This window comes from Cannabis sativa, chromosome 3 (assembly GCF_029168945.1).
Source record: "Cannabis sativa cultivar Pink pepper isolate KNU-18-1 chromosome 3, ASM2916894v1, whole genome shotgun sequence".
NCBI classification, from domain to species: domain Eukaryota; kingdom Viridiplantae; phylum Streptophyta; class Magnoliopsida; order Rosales; family Cannabaceae; genus Cannabis; species Cannabis sativa.
In genome coordinates, this window is record NC_083603.1 from 41,331,142 (window position 1) to 41,345,667 (window position 14,526).

Here is a 14,526-nt window from a genome sequence, read left to right on the forward strand (position 1 = left end):
CTCGAAAGATAAATTTGTATATGCGACATCTAGCTGTTCATCAATTGATGACACCTTAGACTAGTATTTTACGATATGAAACAAGAAGATTATATAAATAAGATTACTTTGACTTTCGCTAATCGAAGCATCGTTGGATTCTTATTTATAAACGAAATTATCCTAATTCCTCTTAGCTTATTCATTTCGAATTAGCTTCAAAACATATCATTGGATGAATGGTTTATAAATCATTTCATGTCATTGTATTTTCTCTTAAGAAATTAAATGATGTATATGATTATAATCCCGAAATTCTATTCCCAATTGATATAAATCCTCAATCCTAGAAATCTCCTACTTGTATGGGCAAATCTGACTTAGAGTTTGTATTAGTAGTGGTGGTCCAAGAAAGAATTACTCATTATATTTGGTTGAATTTAAGTCTTTGACTTTAATTTTAGAATCCAAACAGAAATTTTCTTATATTTCTAATTCCAGATACAATACGATTACACTTTCTCAAGTGTTTAATATCCATCTTTTATTAATGGATTCAAACTGTATGGAATATGAGTTAGGTATTCTGTGACCAGGATCCACTTGCACTATTCTAAGAACTCTTTGATGTAACTAAACCTATGTCATCAAAAGACACTACCACATTTTTTTTAATCTATGGCATTTGTATCTTGTTCATAGTGAATTTGACATGATCAATCTCTGCAAAGAGATAATATGCCTATATCCACTGAAAGTAGTTCATCTCATTCGCAGATGGATGTACATTCAGGGGTGGATATGAGTTTTTCGTTGTATTCTTAAGACGATAACTCTAGATTATACCTTTTAGCAAAGAAATTTGAAATGTTTGAAAAATTTCATTAATTTCTAGCAATGGTTAAAACCATTAAGGTAAGTGGTTAAAGATCTTGCGAACTGATAGGGGTGGAGAAATAGTTAGTAGATATGCAGTTCAAAGATCATTAAATTGATTTTTGAATTATATCCAAACTTACCTCCCGTAAATTTCGAGTTGCATATTGATGATTAGTTACTAGTCGTTGCCTAAATCCTTCTATGGTAATACAATTTCAGAATGATGTAATGGTTGTATACTTAATGTAAATCATTACTAGATTCATGGATGACCTAATCAAAATCTTAAGAAAAGCTAGAACTGTTAACCATGGTTTCTTAGCTATTCTAAGTGATTAGGGGTGGACCATCCCATTGTCAATAGATAAGAAAGTGTTTGTTCAAACAAATACTACTTTTCTAAGAAAATGACTAAGTCTGGAAAACAAGTAGCAAATAAAGGAGATATTTAATTCTTGATTCCAAAAGTGTTCTATCATCTTATATGACATATGATGATCCCACTGCCTCTGTTGTCTTGTCACAACCAAAGAGGTTAATACCATTTAGTTTTCTTCGACATAATTCGCGGTACCTTGTCGTAGTGGGAGAGTTTCTAGGAACTCACCTTCTTATGACTTGGGAGACACTAGTGATTAAAATCCATTGTGAGTTTAAACAAGTAATGGATTGTCAAGATAAGAAACTAAGAAGAAAGCCAATAGAACTATGGTTTAATCCATTCACATGGAATGACCTAAAGTTTTCTATTACAAGGACATAAAAGGAAATTTTCGTTAATAAGTCTATTCTATGGACTTAACAAAACTTCCTGTTCCTAGTATTATAGGTTTGAGTTTATCTAAACCTATGGCTTGTGGTATACCTGGTAATTACTTACTCTAATGCAAGCAACTTACTTTAGTAAGATGTCAAGCATTTTCTTTCTAATGGCAATCTATAGAAGCTTCACAACTTCTTAGGTATAGATTTTATTTATCTAAGGAAAAGTCTTAACTATTCCGGAAAAGATAAAGCCATGAAAGAATTTCTTATATCAACGGTGAGAGGTCTTAGATATGCTTTTGTATGCCTTAGACCAGACATCTGTTGTTGAGTGGGAGTAATGAGTAGGTATCAGATTAATCCAGGAGAAGAACATTGGAAGACAATCAAGTAAATCTTAAGATAAAGAAGAGGAACTATATGTTAGTCTATAAGGGTGTGTTTAAAACTCTTAGACTACACCATATCAGATTTCGAAATTTGCCTTTGTGCTAGTAAATCTTTCTGATAAGATGGTGGTTACTCTGGGGGTGGAATAGTGATTTTGGAGAAGTGTAAAAACCTATCTGAAGTCTCTAGGTCTACCAGAGAGAGACTGAATGTTAAAGGGCTTGCGGGAAAGTTACTTATTCGGTCTAAGGATAGTTGTATACATCTTTGGCACCATTCCAAATTGCCTTAAACTACTAGTGTTAATTTCTTGATTAACCAAAAGTAGTTGCCAAAGGTATAGAATCCAGTATCCCAAGAGAGTAGACATATAGAGAGGAATTTCACATTATCAATGATTTTGTGATTAAAGGAAGAGTAATAGTGGAGAAAAGGTTGTGGTTAATTCAACCTTTCAGATCCTATTACGAGGAGTTTACTACTACTACACTTGATTTGCATATCAAGGTGTTGAGATTATTTGAAACGCACTTTTTGTTTTATATTAGTGCAAGTGGGAGTTTGTTGGGTTTTATGCCCTAAATAAAACTCATTTCAATATAATCGATTTGTTTATTAATATAGATCGAAATAACATTTAATGTTGCATGGTTCACATGATTTATTTCATGATTATATGTACATAATGTATAAATTCATCCGAAACCCTTTTCACATACTTCGATCCTTTTTATTGTGCCGTCAACACATTGGAAAGTAAACATGACTATGTGAATAAAGTTTCCTAGATTTATCAGACACAGGGTTTTACTGATATGATAATCTACAACAAGAGTTTACTTGCATTTGGAGAAGTGCTATGTTCTTTCCAGAACATTGGTTAAAGTAAAGCTCAGGTTGGATGCATGGAGTATGCATCGGAAGGGACCGATATTGAACTTTGACTTAGATTTATTAAACTTACCGTAATATCTATTCAAGTCGATATCGCCTAGTTGATCCTAGATCAAATGATCTTAATCCTGATATGTTTAGGCTCAATCTCGAGAGGCTATTCGTGTTCTTTGATTTGTTAGTTAAGCCTACTTTTAGGTCAGGGTGATACGTACATTTTGGGAACACGGTAGTGCAATTGAGTGGGAGCGCTATCATAAACATGGAATCTATAGCTTCTATCTGGCGAATAGTAAGCAAAGGATGATCTCCTTCGAGCTTGACCAAACGAACATAAATGGTGGAGTACTCATTTCACATAAGCTGAAATATCATTTATACGGGGTCAAGTGTTTTAAGGAATAAATACATTGTAGGGTGTAACGGTAATTTAATCCCTTTACAGTGTAGATCATTCATATAGAGGATCATTGATCACATTAGGATTATAACAATGGATAACTAATGATGTGTCTATATGGTGGAACATATAGAGCATTCTATATACTGAGAGTGCAATTCTAAGTTCTATGCGTGGATTCAACGAAGAATTAATAAGTTAGTGAATTTTAGTGCTAAATTCTTGATCTACTTATTGGAAGCTCGGTTATATAGACCCATGGTCCCCCCACTAGTTGAGATAATATTGCTTGTAAGACTCATGTAATTGGTTTTGATTAATCAATTATAATTCTCAAATTAGACTATGTCTATTTGTGAATTTTTCACTAAGTAAGGGCAAAATTGTAAAGAAAGAGTTTTAGGGGCATATTTGTTAATTATGATACTTTGTATGGTTCAATTAATAAATATGAATAAATGACAATATTATTTAATAATTATTTATAGTTATTAAATAGTTAGAATTGGCATTTAAATGGTTGAATTAGAAAATTGGCGTTTTTGAGAAAATCAGATGCAAAAAAAGGTAAAACTGCAAAATTGCAAAAAGTGAGGCCCAAATCCACTAGTATAGGGCCTGCCACTTTTGTAGGAAATTTAAACTGATATTTTCATTATTTTAATGCCAAATAATTCAAACCTAACCCTAGTGGAATGCTATAAATAGATAGTGAAGGCTTCAGGAAAATTACACTAAAATTTCTACACTTTTTCTGACACTTTCTGAATCAGAAAAACCTGAGCCTCCACTCTCTTCTCTAGCCGCCACTCTCTCTCTCTTTTCTTCCTCAATATTTCGAACCTCTCTTAGTGATTAGAGTAGTGCCCACACACATCAAGTGATACCTCAATCATAGTGAGGAAGATCGTGAAGAAAGATCATCAGCAAAGGAGATTCAGCATCAAAGATTCAGAGAAAGAGATCCAGGTTCAGATATTGATAATGCTCTGCTACAGAAAGGAATCAAGGGCTAGATATCTGAACGGAAGGAGTCATATTATTCCGCTGCACCCAATGTAAGGTTTCTTAAACTTTATATGTGTTTATTTCATCGTTTTAGAAAGTTCATATTTAGGATGTTAATAAACATACTTGTGAGTAGATCTAAGATCCTGGTAAAAATAAATTTCCAACAGTTAAAATATTTGATCATTGGATCCATCCAAGTGGGTTCTTGATGGGTGACTTTAACCTATACGTGAGCAGTGATGTTAGGCTCGTGAAGGTAGTCGATTGAGACTACACCTAATTCTTATTTTCCTTTATCTGAGGCAACTAAACAATCTTCTTGGGCATTTTTCTCTCTTAGGACTTAGCTGATCTTATACTCCTTGGATCCCTAAAGTTGTTATTCAGATTGCAGAGATGTAAGATTCCATGTGTTCCCCTTGGTCTAATATTCTCATAAGACTTGGTTGACAACTAATTGTGAATCGTTGAATACCTCAATGTGGGATGCTCCCATTGCCATGGACAATCGAAGTTTGACAAGTAAAGCTTCATATTTTGCCTCATTGTTGGAGGCGTTGAACTTAAAACTTAGGGCACTTTGAAGTCTAATTCCTTCAGGAGACACCAATACGATAATAAAATCAAAGAATCCATCATTCTTTGAACATATATTTCCTTGCAAAGATAATGGGATTGGACCAAGCTCTTTTAAGCAAACATTTGAAACGATGGATGATTGAGAATAAGAAAAGGAAACTGATGAAGTCCAAGTAGAGTCAAGGCGAAGTAAAAGGGCAAGGATAGAAAATTCTTTTAGGCCAAATTTTTAATTTATATGATAGAGGCAAAACCCCAACATTTATATTAGGTTGGTTAAAATACACTATAATCCAATCAAACCGACTGATATACACTTATTAATAGCAATAACAATAGGAATGTTTTTCAGATATATTTACTTAAACGAAATGAGAATCAATAGTATGATATTGATTCATATACAATTATTTAATAAATTTTAGAAAAGAAAATGGTAGTATAGCCCACACAAATTAAGAATAAAATAAATTATTATTAAACCGATTTATTTCTCTGATTAATTATTCGGTAAATACTATTTTGGACCCGTGTTTTGCAAAAGTTACAGGTTAGACTATTTATTTTGTTAAATGGTAAAATAGACCATATATTTTCTAAAATAGTTAAAATAAGACCTGAGCTTAATTATTTTCGACAACTATTTTTTTTTTAAGATAACTAACTTGAAGATAATTCTTAACAATATAGAAAATATAAATAGTTTTCTCATAATACATTTATATCAAATTTTTATTAAATTTTATTTTGTTAGAAATTAATTTAGGGTTCTATTTATACTATTTTAGAAAATACAAAATTTATTTTATCATCTAACAAAATAAAAAGTTTAATTAATTTTTTTTATAAAACAGATAGTACAAAATAATAATTAGATTTGATTACCCTAACAGATAATAAATTATTTTTTTTTCTTTGATAATGGCAATACTCTTCATTAAACCCCACAATCACGTACCTTTAATCCCATTCGTCCAAATGAAACTTTGCAGATTGCCAGCGTGGCAGACCATTTTTTTAGCTAGAGTGTCTGAAAGTCACGTGCCATCCATTATTTCAATTACATACCCTTTCAATCCATAATCTCTCTCATCGGATTGGTCCAAAAGAAACCTCGCGGATTGCCAGCGTGGCAGTCCCTTTATCCCACCTATATAAACTCACACCCACCGTACCCACCAAAATCAACGCAGAACAAAATCATATTCCCTCCAACTCCGATCATTTTCAGAACCTAAATTTCAGAGAAAAGCTTCCAACTTTCGTTTCAGCAATGGACACCGCCAAAGCAACCAAGGGAGGAGCCAAGGGAGCCGGAGGAAGGAAAGGCGGAGACAGAAAGAAGTCGGTGACCAAGTCCGTCAAGGCTGGACTTCAATTCCCCGTGGGTCGTATCGCTCGATTCCTCAAGAAAGGAAGATACGCTCAACGTACTGGAACCGGTGCTCCCGTCTACCTAGCTGCCGTTCTTGAATACCTCGCCGCTGAGGTTTTGGAATTGGCCGGAAATGCTGCACGTGACAACAAGAAAACAAGAATTAACCCTAGACACGTTCAATTGGCTGTGAGGAACGATGAGGAATTGGGGAAATTGCTCCACGGTGTTACAATCGCCAGCGGTGGTGTTCTTCCCAACATTAACCCAGTTTTGCTGCCAAAGAAGACTAAGTCTGCTGAATCTGAGAAAACTGCAACTAAATCGCCCAAATCTCCTAAGAAGGCCTAAACGCGTTAATGGAAAATAATAGGAAAAACTAGGTCTGGTTATGTAATTAGGTCTTGTATTTCCCCTTTTCGTGTTGTTTTGGTTCTTGTAGAAATATGTAGTTCGATATATTTTTAATTTAATGGAAATTCACTCTTTTTCTGTTAATTTCTTGCATTTATGTTGCTTATTTTCGTATGAATTCTCCGTAAAATGATTGAAAAATAAGCTCAACACCGATTATCAATGTTTAATATACATTATTTGTTTTTAATAAGAAATAATAATTCTATTAATTAAACTGAACCAAATTCAACAATTTGGCAAAAGCCCCAACAAATCTTCTTACAAATTGGATCTATACATTTTTTCTCAAATATACTCAAATTTTGATTTCATATATGATACCCGCTAAAACAGCGTAAAAACATCAAATATAATGAGATTATTTTGGATTTAATTCTCTAGTACATTTACAACATTTTTGGTGCTTGCTAAGTTTGTAAAAAGTTTTGCTTTAAATCTGAATAAATTTTATGATGTGATTACTAAAGGGAATAGAGTATATTGGGATATAGTTACCAATACTCTCTATGCTTGTGTTGCTAAAATTATGCTTTTTTGGAGATGCCCTTAGTATTACATTTTTTCTAATTTTTCTTTTTATTCCTAAATGTTAGAGATTCCCAAATTATTAATGTGTGGAAATATTAGAATATATATAAGATCTATGGACTACTCTTTTTATTGCTAATACTAGATTACTGTTCTGAATTGTAATTAAATGTGCTGGTTTGTTAATTAGTTTGTGGATTTTGTGTTGTGTGATTTGATTAGTTTAGCTCAATTAATTGGAAATATGGTGAGAACTGAGGCATATAAGTCAGTGCTGGTTTCAAGATGTGTTGTTGTGTTATTTTTCTTGTTCTAAAAATTCAGGTTGGTTAAAAGTTAGAGGATATAATTCGACCGACCTGAATACAGTCTTATTTTTAATTATTTGCTTGTGAATTATTGGATAGGTTACTGTATTGATTTATTTATTTACTCTTCTATGTTCTGTTATGTACTCTTCTACGTTCAATAGCAAAAATGAAGTAAAGTTGTACTGATATCTCATTTCATCAATTTGAAGAAGTAATTTCCCTTTTGCTTCTATCCATTATATCCTAAACAAGGTATATATTTGCATGTGTGATTAGATTACATATAAGGCCTGTTTTACTGTAAATTGATGCTTATTTTCCATTTATTTTATATATTTTTCAGTCATTTTTTACATCTTTAATCTGTATAAACAGGAATTAATCTCTCAAATTAAGTATGAGATATTCAAAGACTTGGCAAACTTAACTCTTCAATAATTCACGTGCGAGACACGTGCCATTACGATTGTCTAAAACCCCACAATCACATAACTTTAATCCCATTCGTCAAAATTAAACCTTGCGGATTGCCAGCGTGGCCCTAAATATTAGATTTTACAAATTACCAACTTTATGTTTAGATTGGTGCAAATGAAACCTTGCGGATTGCCAGCGTGGCATACCCTTCCACACTATATAAACGTACCTAACATGAATTTCATTACAATCAAAAGAGAATTAACTGTTTTCCCTCCATTTCTAATTTTTTCAAGAACTCAAATCTCTTCAGAGAAAATCTTCTAAGAAGTTTCAGCAATGGAAACTACAAAAGCAACCAAGGGAGGAGCCAAAGGAGCCGGAGGAAGGAAAGGCGGAGACAGGAAGAAGTCGGTGACCAAGTCCGTCAAGGCTGGACTTCAGTTCCCCGTGGGTCGTATCGCTCGATTCCTCAAGAAGGGAAGGTACGCTCAACGTACTGGTACCGGTGCTCCCGTCTACCTTGCTGCTGTTCTTGAATACCTCGCCGCCGAGGTTTTGGAGTTGGCCGGAAATGCTGCTCGTGACAACAAGAAGAACAGAATCAACCCTAGACATGTTCAACTGGCTGTGAGGAACGATGAGGAATTAGGGAAATTGCTTCACGGTGTTACAATCGCAAGCGGTGGTGTTCTTCCCAACATTAACCCAGTTTTGCTACCGAAGAAGACTAAGTCTGCTGAATCTGAAAAAACTGCATCCAAATCACCCAAATCTCCCAAAAAGGCCTAAATACATTAATGGAAAAGCTAGTTGATATGTAATTGAAATTAGGTCTTGATTTGGTTCTTGTAGAGGTTACTGCTTTTCGTTTGTTTTCTTTGCAATCGCTTTAAAGATTGCATTTTTAGTATTAGGTTGTACCCTTTGCAAATCTTTTTGGTTTGGTTCTTGGCGAAATATGCAATGGAAATTTACCTTTATTTATCATTACAATGACCCATTATTAATTTTTGGGTCGTATCCATTGAAAATGTGTTCAGAACTGAGTTGCATACAGTATAGATTTGTCTTTTTGAATAAAATTTCAAGTTTCATTAACCATGGACCCCAAAATTGGAGAGCTTATTTAGATACTGTGTATTTGTTTTTCAAATTTAATGCAAATTAACCTCTTGTATATGATATGATCAAAAATCAACAATAACCGAAATCGAAGACAGCAACTCAAAACAAGAATTAAATGATTTTCATCATCAGAACCGCTATAACAATGTTTGATGTTTTATTACTCAAATGGGATTACAGAGTTTAGAAGATTACGAAAAATTCGAGCCCCTAGACTAGCCTAAACTATATTACATACAGATCAAACCTCTCATGAATGAAGTCACCTCTAGGATGAACAATCCCCTTAAGTGACAACCCTCTGTTAATATTGTTAATTCGGTTAGTTAATTAGGTGAGGTATCAAAGTCTTGAAGTGACTTTAATTATAGCAGTGTGAATATTAAAATTTAATGCATTGTTAAATTTGTATAGGATTGTAGTTCAAAACCATCATCTCCTCTGATCATAATCGTCTCCTTTCAAATAAGTTAGGGTTTATGATTATTAGGGTTTGTTTTCTTTGCTGTTAAAGTCCACATTCAAATTTTTATGGCTAAAAATGGCGTCGAAGAAAAGAGTCCGTCCGGTGCAGAAGAAAAGGCTGAAAACGACATCATCATCATCATCATCATCATCATCTGCTGAGGACAGAATTTCGAGAATACCTGATGCACTCATTCTACACATACTCTCGTTTCTTCCCACTGTGGATGCCGTTTCCACAAGCTTTCTTTCAAATCGTTGGAAACGCATGTGGTATTTAGTCCCCAACCTCTCTTTCTCCATTACTGCTTCTCGTTATAAATCATCACAGGACCAGGAAAAGTTGTGCAATTATGTAGATAGTTGTTTGGAACACCGAAAGAAAGCTATGTTTTATAATTGCAATTCAGTCTTAACTAGTTTTAACTTTTAAGCTTCATATGGATTGCTATGAAAGAAGCAAGGATCACCACTTAGATAAATGGTTAGCTTTTGCGGTTGAGAAAAATGTTAAGGAGTTAAATCTTTGCTTGAGGGTAGAGAAACAGGAAGGTGTGTACTTTGACTTGATGATTCTCTACTCCTTACCTAAAACCTTAGCAGTCAACGCAAGATATTTGACTATTTTTGAGTTGAATAGGGTGGAGTTGAACTCTGATTACTCATATAGTTTTCCATCATTAAAAACATTGTCATTGACTTATGTCAACTTTGTAAGTACATCTGTGGTAGATATGATCTTGTTGGGTTCTCCTTTCCTTTAAAAATTACTGATAAATTATTGTTTTTTTTTATACTATTAGTTCAAATCTGCTCCAAATACGTAGTTCAAGCCTGAAGTTCTTGGAAATTAGACTCGTTGAAATTCATTGGATTTTAAAGCAAATTGAAGCCATAAATCTTGAGTCATTGGAACTAAATGGTGTTTGCTTTGGCTCATTAAATCTCTCTGTAGGCAAGGCAATTACAAATCTCTCATTGAGTTGTGATTGGCGTATGAAAGAGTCTTCTTCATTGTTGGAGTATTTCATTTCAAACCTTCCTCTGCTTGAGAATTTGACTTTGGGAAATAGTGGAATAGGGAGCTTAAAGCACATAAAACTCTCGAATCAACACTTGAAAAGTTTCAATGTGAATAATCCTTATGATGATGAAATGACTGTTATTGTAAGAGTTGAAGCAGAGAGAGAGAGAAAGAAACAGAGAAAGAAAAATGAGAGGAAAAGCTCAATCTCTGATGTGAGCTGATATTGTATTTATAGATGTACTGTTACATTGGTTACAGAGGGCAAAAGAAACATGTGACTGAAATGTGTAACTAACTAACTGTAACAGAAGGAATAACAAGTAACTAAACCATAACTAACTCTAACACCCCCCCTCAAGTTATACTCGGCTCTTTGAGAGTTAACTTGTCTCTGAACTTGGCAAAGGGAAGTTGAGGAAGTGGTTTAGTCAATATATCAGCTGTTTGGTGATCAGCTGAGATGTGCCGAATGTCAAGTGTGTGATCAAGGACTTTGTCTCTGATAAAGTGAAGGTCCACTTCTATGTGCTTGGTTCGTTGATGAAAAACAGGATTGGAGGCAAGAGAGGTGGCACCTAAGTTGTCACACCAAAGGACGGGGCAGGAGTGAAGTTGAATTCGGAGTTCACTGAAAAGAGACTGAATCCATACAAGTTCGGTAGTGGCAAGTGCAATGGCGCGGTACTCCGATTCAGTACTTGAGCGTGCTACCACTGTTTGTTTTCGTGAACTCCACATGATAAGGTTGCCACCGAGGTAAACACAATAGCCAGAGGTGGATCGCCGGTCGTCTATAGAACTTGCCCAATCAGCGTCTGTATAGGCAGTGAGTTGAAGGGTGGCAGCTGGTCTGAAGTGAAGGCCATAGTCTATGGTGCCTACCAAATATCGAAGAAGCCGTTTCGAAGCAAGCCAGTGATCGTTTGTGGGATTCTTGAGATATTGGGACAATTTATTAACGGCAAAGGAGATATCTGGCCGTGTGAGAGTCAGATATTGAAGGGCACCAATAACACTTCGATAAAGGGTTGGGTTGTCCATTGGAGTGCCTTGGGTGGCACTTAGCTTTGTGTTTGGACACATGGGAGTAGGGGTTGGGGCTGCTGCATCCATGTTGGTGCGAGCAAGTAAGTCAGATGCATATTTAGCTTGAGTGAGATAGATGCCAGACTGATTTCTTGTGACTTCAAAACCCAAAAAATACCTCACTGGACCGAGATTCTTTAAGGCAAATTGCTGATGTAATTGAGAAATAAGTTGATTAATGAACTGAACATCTTCTCCTGTTAATAAGATATCATCAACATAGATTAAGAGGAGAGTAAATTTGCCATTCTTTCGTAGAAAAAAGAGAGAATTATCGGCCTTTGAATTATAGAATCCCCATTGTTGAAGTGAGTGTTTGAGCTTGTCAAACCAAGCTCGGGGGGCCTGTTTTAAGCCATAGATGGCTTTGTGGAGTTTGCAAACATGAGTGGGATGATTTGGATCTTTGAATCCGGCCGGTTGAGCCATATAAACACACTCTTGAAGATTCCCATTTAAGAAAGCATTGTTAATATCGATGTGTTGGATGGGCCAGTTGTGAGTGGCTGCTAGAGAGAAGATTATTCGTATAGTACATGGCTTGATGACGGGACTAAAGGTCTCAAAGTAATCAAGACCAGGGGTTTGTTGGAATCCTTTGGCAACTAGCCTAGATTTGTATCTGTTGATGGTGTTGTCCGGGTTATATTTAATCCGATGAACCCACTTGTTGTCAAGAACTGTCATCCCATCTTGAAAAGGAACAAGTGTCCAAGTCTTGTTCTTGACAAGAGCAAATATTTCAGATTGCATAGCACCAAACCATAAAGGGTCTTGAAGGGCAGCTTTGAGTGTCTTCGGTTCAAGACTGATATTGGAGGATGCTGTAAAAGTTTTGGGCTTGTGTATACCGGCTTTGGCTCTTGTGACCATGGGGTGGTTATTGACAGGTTGAGAGATAATAGAGGGCTGAGTGTGTAGGGTGTTACTTGCTTGAATGATTGGTTCGGGTTCATGGTCATTTGGTGATGGTGATATTGGGACAGAAACAGGTGCAAGGGGTAATAGGGGTAATAGGGTGTTATTCGTAGGCATGGGAGTGTGAGATTGAGTATTTGCATTTGATGTTGGGGTAATAGGAGTTGGTACAGGGGCTGGTGGTATAGGTAAATGGAAGGCATGAGACTGATTTTGTGATGGTATTAAAGGAGCAGCAGGTGGTTTAGGAAAGAGGGTATGATAAGGGAAGGTGTGCTCATCAAACTTGACCGTTCTAGCTATGTAGACACGGCCCGAGGGATGCATACACTTGTATCCTTTGTGGCTTGGACTATAACCAAGAAATAAGCAATGAGCAGTGCGAAAAGCAAGTTTGTGTTGCTGGTATGGCCGAAGAAGAGGGTAACAAGAGCATCCAAAGGTTTTGAGAAAGGCATAGTCGGGTTTCTGTTTAAACAACACCTCAAATGGAGTTCGAAATTGTAAAACCGGAGTGGGGAGTCGATTTATTGTGTAAGCAGCTGTAGTGAAAGCATCCCACCAATGTGTTAAGGGCATTTGAGCTTGAGCCAAGTAGGAGAGGCCCATATCGACAACATGTCGATGTTTCCTTTCAGCCCGTCCTTGCTGCTGGTGCGTATGAGGACACGGGTGTCTAAATGTGATGCCCAAGGGCGCAAGTATAGATTGCAAAGGCCTGTATTCACCACCCCAATCCGACTGTATAGCTTTGATGTGTGTAGTAAATTGCAACTCAACATAAGACTTAAATTGCCGAAAAATCAGTGGTACTTCAGATTTATTTCTCATTGGATAAATCCAAGTAAATTTGGAAAAGTCATCAATAAAGCTAACATAATATCGAAATCCTTCCATTGAACTGTAAAAAGATGGTCCCCATACATCGGTATGCACAAGTTGAAAACAGGCTGTAGTTTTTGGAATGGAACTACTGAAATGCATACTATGTAATTTGCCATATTGACATGCTTGACAAAATGGGAGAGAGTTACATTTAGTGGATGAATGTAGACTGTTGAGAACATTTTTAACTATTCTTGAGGAGGCATGACCCAGCCGATGATGCCACACTTGAGCTTCTGTAAAAGTTGCAGAGGTATTTTCTTGAGTGCAACTGTATGCAGCAGGAAGAGGAAGAAGTCCTTTGCTGAATTTTGTAGATGTAGCACTCGACTGAGAAAGATCAAGATGATAAAGGCCATGTTTAAGATGGCCCCGCAGAAGTGCTTGGCCCGAAATCTTGTCCTTGATAATACATGCATTAGAATCAAAGAGAAAGATTATATTATTATCTGTGGTGAGTTTGGAAATACTTAATAAATTCTTTGTGATATTGGGGGCAAGCAACACATCATTGAGTAGTAATTTTTTGGTATGAGAAAGAGTGGAAAATTCAGTTTTTCCTATTTGAGAAATTGAGAGTTTAGAGCCATTACCAACAGTGATTTTGGCTTTGCCTTTGTAATCCTGTGTGGTATTGAGAGTTTGAGCATCGGGAGTCATGTGGTGGGTGGCTCCACTATCCACATACCAGCCATTGTCTTCAGCTGGACAATTTGAGTCTGAAATAAGAGCTTGTGGGTTGTGACCTTGAGATTGAGATGAAGGAGTACTGGTCTGTGGTTCATTGTCGTAACGATGATAGCATTTGTAGGCAAGATGACCAATCTTGCCACAAATTTGACAAACAGGGCGTGAACCACGGCCACGGCCATTCGAAGCACCACGATTGTTGGAGTTTGAGCCTCTACTGGGCATATTACTTCGTCCCTGTGATTGACCCCTGCCAGGATTGTTGCTGCGATTGAGTCCAGGGGTATTTTTGTTAGATTGGGCATAATTTGCTTGCACAGTATCAAGATTCGTCGAATGGAGTTGTTCAATGCGCATTTCTTGGTTCTGCAGCATGTATTGA

General features: G+C 36.0%; 3 protein-coding genes across 3 annotated transcripts; all 3 read left to right on the forward strand.

Moving 5' to 3' along the window:
• The first annotated feature begins 6,052 nt into the window (after positions 1 to 6,052).
• LOC115709206 (histone H2A.1-like) lies at positions 6,053 to 6,770 on the forward strand. Its single transcript, XM_030637265.2, has one exon. It carries the CDS (start codon positions 6,171 to 6,173, stop codon positions 6,621 to 6,623), a length of 453 nt encoding a protein of 150 aa, XP_030493125.1. The 5' UTR covers positions 6,053 to 6,170; the 3' UTR covers positions 6,624 to 6,770.
• Positions 6,771 to 8,183: 1,413 nt separating this feature from the next.
• Positions 8,184 to 8,935, forward strand: LOC115709207 (histone H2A.1). The gene has a single exon (XM_030637266.2). The coding sequence runs from the start codon at positions 8,285 to 8,287 to the stop codon at positions 8,735 to 8,737; it is 453 nt and encodes a 150-aa protein (XP_030493126.2). The 5' UTR covers positions 8,184 to 8,284; the 3' UTR covers positions 8,738 to 8,935.
• A 583-nt stretch (positions 8,936 to 9,518) lies between these two features.
• On the forward strand, positions 9,519 to 10,847 carry LOC133036077 (putative F-box/FBD/LRR-repeat protein At3g49040). The gene is made up of 3 exons (XM_061112546.1): positions 9,519 to 9,811; positions 10,342 to 10,705; positions 10,824 to 10,847. Exons 1-3 carry the CDS (start codon positions 9,615 to 9,617, stop codon positions 10,845 to 10,847), a joined length of 585 nt encoding a protein of 194 aa, XP_060968529.1. The 5' UTR covers positions 9,519 to 9,614.
• Positions 10,848 to 14,526: the final 3,679 nt, after the last annotated feature.

Coding starts and splice junctions, on each gene's coding strand:
- LOC115709206 (XM_030637265.2), top strand. CDS start 6,171: ATGGACACCGCCAAAGCAACCAAGGGAGGAGCCAAGGGAGCCGGAGGA.
- LOC115709207 (XM_030637266.2), top strand. CDS start 8,285: ATGGAAACTACAAAAGCAACCAAGGGAGGAGCCAAAGGAGCCGGAGGA.
- LOC133036077 (XM_061112546.1), top strand. CDS start 9,615: ATGGCGTCGAAGAAAAGAGTCCGTCCGGTGCAGAAGAAAAGGCTGAAA. Junction 9,812..10,341: donor AATCGTTGGAAACGCATGTG/GTATTTAGTCCC, acceptor TTATACTATTAG/TTCAAATCTGCTCCAAATAC. Junction 10,706..10,823: donor ATGATGAAATGACTGTTATT/GTAAGAGTTGAA, acceptor CATTGGTTACAG/AGGGCAAAAGAAACATGTGA.